General features: G+C 43.3%; 1 protein-coding gene across 2 annotated transcripts in view; it reads left to right on the top strand.

Annotated features, from left to right (window-relative positions):
- The window catches only part of SUPT3H (SPT3 homolog, SAGA and STAGA complex component), a 574,965-nt gene extending 561,210 nt beyond the window's left edge, over positions 1-13,755 (top strand). For both annotated transcript variants that reach the window (XM_082733219.1, XM_082733218.1), the window contains one exon: positions 13,464-13,755. In XM_082733219.1, coding sequence (XP_082589345.1) covers positions 13,464-13,496 — 33 coding nt within the window. In that variant the 3' untranslated portion in view covers positions 13,497-13,755. The remainder of the gene's footprint in view (positions 1-13,463) is intronic.
- Positions 13,756-14,138: the final 383 nt, after the last annotated feature.

Here is a 14,138-nt window from a genome sequence, read left to right as displayed (position 1 = left end):
AACTTCATGTAGAATTATAGGTTTACTTCTCTGAGTTTCCTCCTCTCTGAGATCTTGGTCCCTCGGCTATTGGCAGCCTCATGTTCCATCCTCTGGCTCAATGAAACTATGAAAAGCCCTAAACCTTTGCTTCCTCCATGGCTCTTTTTCCTCTCACATTTAAGTGGCAAATGTCCTGAGAGGGGGAAATTTCACATCCTTTTAAATCCTGATGAGTTTGATCTTTTTCTGATGCCACAAATAGAGTGTGGCCTGTCAAAGGTATCCAGACCCAAATCCCCAGAACCTATGAATGCATTATATTACATAACAAAAGCGAATTAAAGTTGGAGATAGAATTAAGGTTTCTAATCAACAGATTTTAACATAGGAAATTTATCATATATTATCCAGGTAGGCCCAAACTAATCACATGAGCTTTTAAAAACAGATGAGAGAGGTACCTGGGTGGTGCAGTTGGTTGAGGGTCCAATTCTTGGTTTCGGCTTAGTTCATGATCTCAGGGTGGTGAGATCAAGCCCCAGGTAGGGCTCCACCCTCAGCAGGGAGTCTGCTTGGGATCTCTCTCCCTCTCTCCCTCTGCCCCTACCACTAATACTCTCTCTCTCTGTCTCTCTTTGAAATAAATCAATCTTTTAAAAAATAAATAAAAATAGAAACAGAAGAGGGAGGCAGAAAAGTGGGTGAGACATGACAAAGACTTGACATGGCTGGCTTTGAAGATGAAGTAAGGCTGCTGTGAGCCAGGACAGGTGGTAGTCTGGGAAACGCCTCTTTGTTTATAGTCAGCAGGAAAACTGGCACCTCAGTCCTACAGCCCAGGAATTGAATACTCCCACCAATCTGAATGAGCAGGAAACTGCTTCTCTCCTACAGCCTCCAGAAAAGAGCACAGCCTTCTAACATCTTGACGTCATTCTTTTAAAGATTTATTTATTTTAGAGAGAGAGGAAGAGAGGGTGGGGGAGGGGGAGGGGCAGAGAGAGGCTTAAGCAGACCCCACTCTGAGCACGGAGCACAGTGCAGGGCCCAATCCCATGACCCTGAGATCACGACCTGAGCCAAAACCAAGAATCAGTCGCCCAACCGACAGTACCACTCAGGCATCCTAACACCTTGATTTTAATCTGTGAGGCCCATACCAGACTTCTGACCTGGAGAACTGCAACAGAATACATTTGTGTTGTTTAAGCCACTAACTTTGTGGCAGTTTGTAATGGCAGCATATAAGACTCTTACACAATTGTTTTCTATTTTTTTTTGCTAGCTTTTATAATTGTTCTCAGGTCAAGGATTAGTTTCCCATAGCTTGATGTATCCGTCTGAGTTCAGTCACAGAATGAGAACTAATGTACATTATGGGGTAAAGATTTTATTATAGGAATCAGATGTGACATAGTTGTGGAAGGAGCTGGGAAAATATAAGCCTAGGAAGGAAGTTGGAGGATCAGAGAAAAAGTCACCAACCCCTGAATTTGGGAAGCAAAGCACAACCACCTGCCAAAAATGGCTGCAGAGTGATGTCTTCTGGGAAGGTGTGGAGGAAGCCAGGCTTCTGTATAACTACCACCCCTGTTGGTTCACCACCAAGTGTCTGGTAGGAACTTTGGAGCTACGTTGGTCAACAGTCAAGAAGAGCTGCATCCAGAATGGAGGAAAGGGAGAACATGCTAGAGCTATCAGTACTTCTGCATCTCTAACTGTATCCGACCACAAGAAACTTCAAAGGTTAGAAACTGCTTCACTTCCATATTCCAAATCTTGCATAAGTTTCTTTTTTGTCCAATTCTAACTCAGAACCATAGAGGGAAAGAGATTCTGGAAAAAGGGTTTCTGTTTCACCAAGTTGACGTCGTACTGGTGACCACAGTCTACGCTTTGTCAATTTGGCACCCATACATATTGCTTTTAACCATATTTTTAAAATCCTCCAAATAAAAACAGCAAAATACTTCCACGTAACATGCTGCATGCTAACCTTTGTGGGCTTCCTCCCCAAAACCCAGGAGCTCAATCTAATTATGAGAAAAGCATCAAATGACTCTCAGTTGACAGGCATTCTACAAAAGACCTGACTAGTATTCCTCCAAACTGTCAAGGCCATCAAAAACAAGGAAAGCCTGAGGAATTATCAGAGCCAAGAGGAATCTAAGAAGACGCGACATATACTTATGGTTTCCTAGATGCAATTCTGATAGAGAAAAGGACATTAAGTAAAAACGAAGGAACTTTGAATGAAGTATGGGCATTGGTGAATGGTAATGTATCAAAACTGGTTCATTCATTCATTCTGATAAATATACAATGCCAATGTAAAATAATAATAGGAGAAACTCCCTGTGGAATATGGCATTCTTCAGAGGTACTATGGGTTGTGTTCCAGGCCACCACAATAAAGTGAATTATCACAATGAAGCAAGTTGAATGATTTTTTTGGTTTCCCAGTGCATATAAAAGTTATGTGTGTACTATTCTTTAGTTTACTAAATGTATAATCATGTTTTGTCTAAAAAGCAATATACATACATTAACTTAAAAATACTTTATTACTAAAAAAAATTCTAATTATCATCTGAGCTTTCAGTGAGTAGCTGTATTTTTGCTGGTGGGGGGTCTAGACTCCATGTTGATGGCCACTGACTAATCAGGGCGGTGCTGGCTGAGGGCTGGGGTGGCTGTGGCAGTTTCTTAAAAGAAGATGACAATGAGGTTTGCCACATTGAGTGACCCTTCCTGTCATGAATGCTTTCTCTGGAGCAGGTGATGTTGTTTGATGGCATTTTACCCACAGTAGAACTTCTTTCAAAATTGGAGTGAGTCCCTCCAAAACCTGCCACTGCTTTATCAACTAAGTTTATGTAATATTCTAAATCCTTTGTGTCATTTCAACTGTGTTCACAGCATCTTCACCAGGTGTAGATTCCATCTCAAGAAACCACCTTCTTTGTTCATCCGTAAGAAACAACTCCTCAGCAAGGTTTTTCATGAGATCACAACAATGCAGTCCCATCTTCAGGCTCCACTTCTGATTCTAGTTCTCTTGCTGTTTCTACCACATCTGCTATTATTTCCTCCACTAAGTCTTGATCCCTTCAAAGTCCTCCACAAGTACTTCTTCCAAACTCCTGTTAATGTTGATATTCTGACCTCTAACCATGAATCATGAATATTCTTAATGGCCTCTAGAAGGGTGAATTTTTTTGAGAATGGTTTCCATTTACTTTGCCCAGATCCATCAGAGGAATCACTGTCTGTGGCAGCTCTAGCCTTATGAAATGTGTTTCTTAGATAATAAGATTTGATCAATGGGCTGCAGAATGGATGTTGTGTTAGCAGTCATGAGAACAACATTAATCTTGTATGTCTCCATCAGAACTCCTGGGTGCATTGTTAATGAGCAGTACTATTTTGAAAGGAATGTTTTTCTCTGAGAAGTAAGTTGCAGCAGTGGGCTCAAAATATTCGGTAAACCATGTTGTAAACAGATGTTCTGTCTTCCAGGCTTTATTCCATTTAGAGAACACAGGCGAGTAGATTTAGCATTTCTGAAGGGTCCTAGAATTTTCAGAATGGTAGATGATCATTGGCTTCAACTTAAGGTCACCAGCTGTATTAGCCCCTAATAAGAGAGTCAGCCTGTCCTCAGAAGCCTTGAAACCAGGCACTGACTCTTCTCTCTGTCTGTTAAAGTACTAGATGGCATCTTCCAACAGAAGACTGTTTTGTTTACACAGAAAATCTGTTGTTTACTGTAGCTGCCATCTTGGATGATCTTAGCTAGATCTTCAGGAGAACATGCTGCAGCTCTTACACCAGCACTGGCTGCTTAACCCTTGCACTTTGATGTTATGGAGATGACTTCTTTCCTTAGATTTCATGAACCTACCTCTGTTAGCTTCAGATTTTTCTTCTGCAGCTTCCCCTCCTCTCTCAGCCTTCACAGAATTGAGGAGAGTTATGGCCTTGCTCTGGATCAAGCTTTGGCTTAAGGGAATGTTGTGGCTGGTTTGATCTTCTCTCCAGACCACTCAGACTTGCTCCATCTCGGCAGTATGGCTCTTTCATTTTTTTACCAAGCTTGTGTTCGCTGGAGCAGCACTGAATTTCCTTCATGAACTTTTTCTTTGTATTCACAACTTGGCTAACTGGTTGGACAAGAGTTATAGCTTTCCACCAATCTGGGCTTTGAACAGGTCTTCCTCACTAAGTGTATCATTTCTAACTTTTGACTTGAAGTTGACCATACAACTCCTCCCTTTCACTTGAACACTCCGAGGCCATCATAGAATTTAGTGGCCTAATTTCAGTATCACTGTGTCCCAAGGAATAGGAAGACCCAAGGAAAAGGAGACAGATGGGGGAACAGCTGCTCAGTGGAGTATTCAACATCAGAACACACGCAACCTTTACAGCTTAAGTTTGTCATCTTATATGAATAGGGTTCATGATGTCCCAAAACAATTACAATAGTAACATCAAAGATCAGTGATCACATATCACCATCACCAATATAATAATAATGAAAAAGCTTGAAATATTGCAAGAATTGCCAAAATGTGACATGGAGATATGTGATAAGTGAGCATATGCTGTTGGAAAAGTAGCGTGGGTAGACTTCCTCGATAAAAAGTTGCCACAAACCAGCAATTTGTAAAATCTGCAATATCTGCAAATCTCAATAAAATGAAATGCAATCAAATGAGGTAGGCCCATATGTGGGAACTTTGTATTGTCGTTGCTATTTTTCCATAAATGTAAAATTATTCTAAAATAAAACTTTATTTTAAAAAATAGAATATGAAGATTTATTCATTAGGGGGCAATGTTCTTTTCTCTAAATTATAATTCCTTTTGATATCCTGTAACTTAAATACAAATATCCATGACTAACCACTATTAATACCTCTTATGTTAGCTAACAGGGGAATGGGAAGGTGAGCACGGGGTGGAGATAAAGAAAAAGAGGTCTTTAATACCTAAGCAACTATGCTGTATTTATACAAAAGATTTTTGTTTTTTTTGTTTCATTTTGTTTTCTGTTTTTTTGCTTTGAGAGAGACAGAGGGAGGGGCAGAGGGAGAGAGAATCTTTTTTTTTTTTTTTTAAGATTTTATTTATTTCTTTATTTGTAAGCGAGAGAGAGCACAAGCAGGGAAAGCAGCAGGCAGAGGGAGAAGCAGGCTCCCCACTGAGCAAGGAGCTCAATGTGGGACTCAATCCCAGGACCCTGGAATCCATGACCTGAGCTGAAGGCAGACACTTAATGAACCCAGCCGCAGATGCATCCCAGGAGACAGAGAATCTTAAGCAGGCTTCCATGAACAGGGCTCCATCTCATGGCCCTGAGATCATGACTTGAGCTGAAATCAAGAGTCAGATGCTCAGCTAACTGAGTCGCCCAGGCATCCTTGTATTATACTAAAGCAAGAAAGAAACACTTCTAATGGTCCAGTGGTCGTAGCTGGTATTTATGACTTCCTTCTTCCGCTGGCCAATCTCCATTCCTGTTGCTCTCATCAGTGGACACTTGAGCTGGAATGCTTTGCCTGATGGGGTGATCCTTCCTATTTCTGTTTCAGTGCTCTTTTGCTGCGCAATGAACTACCCCAAAACTCAGTGGCTTAAAACAGCAGTGATTTATTACTTCTCATGATTTGAAGGGACCAAGGGTTCATGTAGGCCTTCACTAGGTGGTCCTACTACTGCACATGGCATTGTCTGGAGGCCACTGAGCTGGACCAGAAGGATCAAAAAGGCTTTGCTGGTAGATTTGGAGATTTTGAGCCTCAGTGATCTCTCCTTTCCCTTGTGACGAGCTTTGGCTTCCTCACAACATGGTAGTTTTCAGGGTAATTGAACTTCAAAGGCAACTGGCATTTAACAGAGATCAAATAGAAACCACCAGACCTCTTACGGCAAGGCTCAGAAGTCCCACAATACCACCTCTGCTATATTTGGCACCCAAAGCTAGCTACAGGGCCAGTCCAGATGAAAGGGGAAAGGAAATACCCTCTCCCTCTTGCTGAGAGGAGCAGCAAAGAATTTGTGCCCATCGGCAATCCACTAAACCGGTTGTGGAAATTTCCTCTAAGGTAAATTTCCAGAATCGGCACTGCTGCATCGAGGGTATTCATGTTAAAAACTTGACACGTGTCCAAAAGTCCCTCCATTCAGTTTTGCCGGGTTGCACTCTCATTGGTGGTGCTCACCAATCAATTTCTCTGTGCCTTCACCAACACTGGGTGTCATTACCCTTTTTAGCCTTTAGCGGTTTAAAGACAGGGAAAGTCTGATTGTTGCAGGGGGTTTTTTCCCCTGCATGTGTGAATACCATTGAGACCAAACATTTTTTATGTGTTTATTGGCCATGTCTACATGTTCTTTTTTTGAATTGCCTGATCTTGCACTTTGCCCATTCTTTTCTTCGGCTATTCTTGGTTTGAGTATTGATGTTGGTCTGAAATCTGGGTTATTAAAGTTTAACCGACCTCAGACAACCCTACCGGGTTTTTAAATATTATTACTTACTCTTGCCCAAAATAATCTATCTTCATTTCCATTCGTTTATTCTTTATTTCCCTGGATCGTCACCTTTTTCAGTCCTTTTCTTTTCTTAGATTCACAACATTAGAACTGCAAATCCCCTTGGTTTTCCGTTGAGGCTATTAACACAAAAGAAGAAAGGGTCTTGTCCAGAGATTCTGAGAGGGTCTTGGGGCGGGGAGGGGCGGTGTCTCCCCTGTTTGGACCCATAGGACCAGCCTTCCAGCTTCTGGTCAAAATAACACCAACAATGCATTTAGCCCATTTCCCACAGGGTTTGTGTCCTTAGGTCTGGCACTAAGAAATTCAGTCTATCTCTAACTTTTGTCTGGATCCTAAATTCTTCCTGCTTCTAAGTGGCTCTACCTCTTGCTACATGGTATTTGATAAATTCACTTTGGGGCCTTGGATTCCTCAATTAGTTGGGAGCATTGACCTTTTTTTTTTTTTTTTTTTTTTTAAGATTTTATTTATTTTGAGAAAAAGAGAGCACAAGCTGTGACAGAGGGAGAAAATCTCAAGCAGTCTCCATGCCCCGCTCAGAGACTGACATGGGGCTCGATCTCACAACCCTGAGATCATGGCCTGAGCCAAAACCGAGAGTTGGATGCTTTACCGAACTGAGCCACCCAAATGCCCCAGGAGCTCTGGACTTTTGCTAGATGACTCTAAGACATGCTTTTTCCATTGAAGTCTGTTATTTAAGAGGGACATTTATAGAGTATGGATTAGGGAAAGCAGCATAGATGGGAGGCAGACCCTTTAAGAAATAGGCTTTAGCCTAAGAGGTCTATTTTTGAAGGGAATTTAATCAAAGCTTTTTAAAAATAGTTTTTAATTATAGGTTTGAAACTTTGAGTTATTTGTAATACCTTTTTAGAAGCATGAAAATAGCATTGCTCTCTGTACCAACTTTGTGCTTTTCCATTTGGTAAACACTGATTTTATTTCTCTCCATGCCTGTAGGAGTAAACCAAGCCCACTCAGCACTTCCTGTTTACCTCCTGGTTTCACCTATGGTAGGTGGGACAAACCTGATCCCCAAAATAAGCTCCCTTGGATGACTTCTGCATTTTCTGGTTAGGCGACTGGCCCGTCAATACTTGAACAATGAGTTTGGTTATTGAAGGCTTGTTCTGACATTACCCCTTCAAACTGGGTGTAGAGAGGAAAGTCACTTAATGTAATGGTAGGGATAATATAATCGTGGGATTTATATTTAAGTGGGGGCATCACACAGTCCCTTTCACTAGGGAAAATCAAAACATTTTCAACTTTTAAGCTTGGAACATGTGACGCGAGTGAACACAAAGATAGCAAATAAGCGGATTTCCTCTGGAAAGTCTCTGTGCTTGAAATATCTATTTCTTAAGGAAGAAAATTGAGTTATATGTGTATTGAGTGACTAAAGTGTAAGCTTAGAAATATTTTATGTTTCCATCATAGTTTATTCTGCTTCGCACAAATCATCAGAGCCAACCATAATTTACCATTTACTCGGGCTTTTTCGGTTGTGTTATGCTCATGTCAGACACACCTTCTTACAAGTCCCTCCGGGTCAATAGTTTAGAAATTCTGCCTCTTCCATCCCCTTCTCCTCTCAACACTTATGGAAATATATGCTAATTGGAGCAGAAGCAGGCTGCCCAACTAATAGGGTTAGACCACTCTTAACACAAGATTAATGAGATAGAAGCTGAAGGAAAAAATAACATTTCTCAAGCAGTAAGGGTGTGGATGCCAAGTAAAAGCCAACACCCCTCCTGGATCAGTCAGACCCCACACTTTGTTTTCCCTTGACTTCAGTGGGAGGAGCTGAAGAGGAACTCTTGTCCATCCGGCCCTGCTGCCCTCGGGCTCAGCACAGCTGGCTCTCCCACCTTCCTGAGGCCTCCACTCAGCACTCACCATTGTGGAAATCCAGACCACAGACTCAAGATGTGTAAAAGTGCATAAAGGAGGGCATTAGGAGACAGCGAATATTTAAAGTCACAGATACCAACAAGAAGATCGGTTTGTAAAACGTTCTACATTCCCTCTGTGTGACTGAACCACAGTTCAGCAGACATCGAAAGGTATCAGGGGCTTAGAGACCGGTATTTGCCAAGAGGAAGAAAAGTCTAAGTAGCTTAACAATTTGCCCAGACTGTAACTGACATGGTGTGTGATGTATCCATATTACTGGGAATGAGGGGCTGGTTTCCTCTTAGATTTCTGCCCAATTGCAGATGCTGTTAATTAAAATATGTTTTTAGGGGCACATGGGTGGCTCAGTCAGTTAAGGTCTGTCTTTGGCTCAGGTCATAACCCCGGGGTCCTGGGATCAAGCCCCACATCATGCTCCCCACTCAGCAGGGAGTCTGCTTTTCTCTCTGTCCCTTCTCCCTGCTCCTTTCTCTCTCTCTCTCTTGCTTTTAAGTAAATATATAAATAATGTTTTTAAAAATATATTAAAATAAAATGTGTTTTTATTGGAGCACCAGGATGGCTCAGTCGGTTGGGCATCCAACTCTTGATTCCCCATCAGGTCGTGATGTCAGGATCCTGGGATTGAGTGAGCTCCACAGGCCTCCTGCTCAGCACGGAGCCTGCTTGAGAATTCTTTCTCTCACCCTCTCCCTCTGCCCCTCCCCCTGCTCATGTTCACTCTCTCTTTCTCTCTCTAATAATTTTAGAGAGAGAGTAAATGTAATGAGCAATGAGTAAATCTTAAAAAAAAAAAAAAAGAAAAGAAAATATGGTTGTATTGTTTTGGTTCGCAAATGGTTAAGCGCTTCTTTTGCCTTAATTCTGTCATCAGGCCATGCCATTAAATAAGAAACACAGACAGAAATTAATTTATAACTGTTCAAAGAATATGTCCAATGATGACAAATCCTTTGATAAAACATACTTTGGGTAAATGCCCAATTCAGCTCTTTCTGTTTAGACTCAATCTGGAACTCGTTCTCCCCTCCAAAAGCGAGAAGAGGCTAGTTCTGCAGCCAGCACAGTGTAGATGGACAGAAGCAGAACTCCAAGCCCTGGGAGCAGAGGGAGACTGGGAGCTACCAGGCTGTGGGGGCAGAGAGCGGCCTATTCCCGGATGGCACCTGACCTCCGTCTGCTCCCCTAGTGAGGAGTCTGGCCCTCTTTATTTCCCCTTTTGTGGTCTCTGGGAAAACAAAACACTGTTTTCAGTTACAGTGATGGTTAGGGATCTGCAGCAGGCGGGATGCTGGAGTCCAGAGAGGGCAGCCGGGGTAAGCAGGCCGCCTAGATAATGCTGGTCCAGCTGGGCTCGTGGCCACCTGGTTATGTGATGGAAGGTTCTTGCATTCCAGGGGGACGGGAGCCGCACCTCCGAGACTGCTTTCAGACATTAAAATACCCACAAAACAGCCATCCCAGACCCCTAATCTTACTTTATGACCAAACTATAATTACATTACAGCAATTACTTGAATATTACATTTTTATTACTGTTATGTCATTATGTCTACTAGGGAAAAAATATGCCTACTTTAACCAATAAAATTCTTAATGACTCATTTAAGCTGTGTCTACATGAAACCCCTGACTTAAACATTTTGGTCAAAATAATTTTGGGGGCCTCGGGGCAGAAGAGGATTGACCCCATGATTGACCAAAAAGCAAGAAAACATCCATTTGTAGATGTACTGCTGGAGATGGAGAAGTCCTAGCCCAGCCCAGTCCGAAAGTTATGATGGTTACACCTAAGAGCTGTATTTATAAAACCATCTATTCCTTATCATCTGTTGATCGGTTTTAACTACTAACAAAAAGTAGAGCTGAGACCTCAGGAGACATCCTCCTCCTTCCTCAAACGCTTGGAGGCACATTTGATATACTTCCAAAATGCTGAGTCGGTTCAGCTGCGGAAGGACTCGTTAGAGGGGGACTGGGCCAGTTTTGCAGCCCTTCCTCTCTGGGAGCCAGTGATTTATTTAGAACTCACTCAGGTCACTCCCCAAATAAAGTTACTCATGCGTGGTACTTACTTTTATAATCATTATAATTATATTTTACTTCATTACCTCTTTTTAGGTAGCGTCTCATTTTCTGTATGCCTTATCTTGCTTAACATTTCAGGCTGTCAAACTGAGTACGTTTTCGCAGCAGAGAGACCCTCTGACCCTAACCCCTTCCAGCTGAACCCAAACTGTGTCCTTTCCTAAGCAGTGCAGGCCCAGACAAGCATAGGGTGCTGTCTGTCTCGGAAATAATTGTATACCTTGAGAACCAACACTGAAGCCCTTGAATTTGAAGAATTGACCATATGAGCTGATGAAGTCAAAATATCCAGATTTAACTTCTTTTGACTTTTATTCACATATATTTTACCCCCAAATAGCCTACATATTGAACAAACACCCTCCTTCGAGAAAATGAAGTTGAGTACGGGTTTTGCTTCCCCTCAGTAAACCAAACCCAAGGTTTGTTCTTTGCTTCATTTTTCTTAATCCTTTTGGCAAATATATGTCCTATATAATTCAGTGCCTAATTCTAAAGTTATGTGCGTCTGCTGGACATATACACTGTTAAACATTCATGACTGCCTACAAATGTGAAAAGTCTTACCGGGCCTATTTTTAACATTGTTTTGGCAAGGCTGTTGCTGGGCGGGGGGTTGGGGAGGAGATCCTATAGATTCTTAATGAGAAAACTGAATGATTCTTCGAAATGTGGCTGTGATTCCCTCTCTTATGGAGTGGTGATGTCATTGGTGCTGAGAAGTAAGGAATTATAGAATCCCGCATTTGCCGGCAGGGTCTAGAGCTACAGGACCACATACGTCCCTGCGTGGGACCCGTCTCACACACTTGGTTTGTCATCTCTGCGAGCCTGCGTCATGGAAGGGTGCATTATTTGCACGTGGGGGTTTGTTGTTGTTGTGTTGCTGTTTTGTTACTGTTGTTGTTTTATGGAACTTGATCTGCCTGCTGGCTCTTTCTCTGTTCATTACCTGCATTTGTGTGATAGAAAATAACCACCTTGTTCCAGCTGTTGGAGCAAGACAGGAGTTCCCTCTAACTCACCTGAATTCCCTGGGTCACTTAATTAGCAAGTGGCAAGAAATTCACAGAAGTCTGGCAGGGCAGGAGAATGTGAGTCTTTGAAGGTAGCCTTTCCTTCTGTCCTCACTCACACCCCCGCCTCTCCCCAGACTTCCTTGCCCTACTCAACATTTGACTCCTACCTCTCCAGACCCAAGGCGGCACTAGACCTAGCAGAACAAGGTGTCAGGAAGTTTGGTTCTGGGCAGCAAGTGGGCTGAATGGGGTACCAGGTCAGGGGGATCATGGGGGCACGTGCTTCCAGCTCGGGCTTCACTTGCCAAGCCTTGTGTCCTGGTACAGCAGCTGTGTCGGCCAAGAGCAAGGTCCCTTCACTCAGAGGGAACATTATTTCTCATTTCTTTACCTGGAGGAGGCACTTCTTGTACCCGGACAGGATACGTTTTTCTGGTTTGTATCAAGTTTCTGTGAATGCTCGCAGGAGCCCCGGAACTGGACCTGGAGGAATGAGGCCACAACATACAGAGGAGGCAGAGTTCTGCTGCTTACATGTTGGCTGGGTCAGCCATCAGTAGTAATGGTGTCATCACTTCTAGGGACAAAGTGCTACAGAAGAAGTTACTTTGTCCCAGACAGCAAGTCTGAAACCTCTCAAAGTTCCAGGATCACCCCTAGCTTCAGGAGGAGGCTGTTTTCATTGTCATTCAGCCTAAAGTTTGCCGAATCGTCTCTACAGAGAGAACTGGTTCTATTCAGATTCGAGACTAGTTTGTTGGCCTAGCTGTTCTCTCAATCTGCCATAAAACCATGGGATCACTGGGGCCTAGAGAAGAAAGAAGCCTTGAGCCCTATAAGGTCCAGGTGCCACTTTCCAAGATGGGCCCACAAACTTGAGGCACGGTCCCTCACAGGCCTCAGCCCCCTTCTCCCCCTACATCCATTCTTCCCCACTTCTGGTGTGCTAGATCTTCATGGGGGGAGAGGATTCTGATTCTTGGGCACAGACCCACTGGTGTTCCACTTCCTTCCACAAGTCCTTTGGAGAAAGCTTTTCTACCACCAATGACCCAGTGATGTCCAGCATTCACAGAGAAGTATTTGATGCCTCAGATCCTCTCCACTGGCCATCCATGATTTCCAGAGGCTTCCAAAGGAACTAGTCCAGTCCTTGACCCGGGCCCAACCAAGCCAGCACATGACACCCATTCTCACCAGTGCTAAAGGACTCTGCATTTTTGCCTTGGCTTCCAGGGATCCCTTCTAGTTCACTGAGATGATACAAGAACCCATTCTATCAATCCTTACTCCCTCTCCCCAGGACACTCTTGTTTCCACCCTCTTCACCCTCTGATTGAGATCCATCTTCAGCGTGGTGGAAGAAGTACCCTGGAGCCAACCTCCTGATTGTTTCCTCTGCAGAGAGGCTCCTGGTAGGGCCCTCCAGCAGCTCAGACTTGTGCACAGATACCCCAGCCCAGAGCTCTGTTTGGATGGTGATTTGGACTAGCGCCCATCTCCTGTGGAGACAGCCCTACCCTCCTTTCAGCTTTGCTAACACCAGCACCAGGCATCTGTTGATTCCTTTTTTCTGCCCTTCAGCCCCCACCGAAGTCCCAGATGCCTCCCAGCAAGGGCTGCACTAGAAATGACACATGGCATTTGAACCTACCCTTTGTCTTTGCAAGAAGGATATTAATTTGGCAGGTTAATTTGGTAAATCTATAAATCACGAATGGGGATTCTGACTTCACACTATTAATTTATGATGCTGCATATTAGTTTAACAGATTCCACAGAAAGAATTCATTTGTTACAATAATGTTTTTATAAACCTCAAATAAATATTGGTTTTCCTTTTGGAGACTGCCTCTCACACACTAATATATTATTCTTATATTACAGACTCACCTAAGATCTGAACAAGACACCATTTGATGTGACATTCCATCTTCCCGCCCAAGAGTGTGGCCTGGAGAAGAGCCCCTCAGGGCTGGCCACCATATTGCTCTTCTCGGTGACCAGTTGCATGTGCCCCTGCCATTGACTGAGATATCGAGCTTACCCTTGATGATTAGTTCCAACCAATTAATTTTTGGCTAAGTCATCTCCAAGTTCTGTATCTACTAGCTACTGTCACATAACAAACACTCCCAAACTCAGCTTAACCCAATAAAGCACTTTGTTGATGAGTCCAGAGGTTGTCTACTCTTGGCTGACTCCCTCATGCATCTCTGGTTTGCTGTGGGTTGGTAAGCAGCTGTGTTCTTCTTGGCTGGGCACTTGGGAGTCAAGTGACTACATCTGATGTAGGATGGCCATAGTTGAGACCACTGGCCTCTTCTCCATGGTCTCGCCCTCCAACCTTAGACTAATCATAGAAAGTTGGCAGGAATCTCTGAGAGAGAGGAAGCACACCAGATCTCTTGAGTCCTAGGCTCAGAACCGGTACCATGTCACTTCTGCCATTTTCTACTGGCCATAACAAATCACAAGACCTGCCCAGATTCAAAGGGTTGGGGGGCGGGGGGAGTTCTATTTCTTTAACTACAAAGTGACTTTGCAAATGGTGTGGACAGG

This window comes from Mustela nivalis, assembly GCF_964662115.1.
Source record: "Mustela nivalis genome assembly, chromosome: 5".
Classification (NCBI taxonomy): domain Eukaryota; kingdom Metazoa; phylum Chordata; class Mammalia; order Carnivora; family Mustelidae; genus Mustela; species Mustela nivalis.
This window is presented reverse-complemented; position numbering and strand designations above follow the sequence as displayed.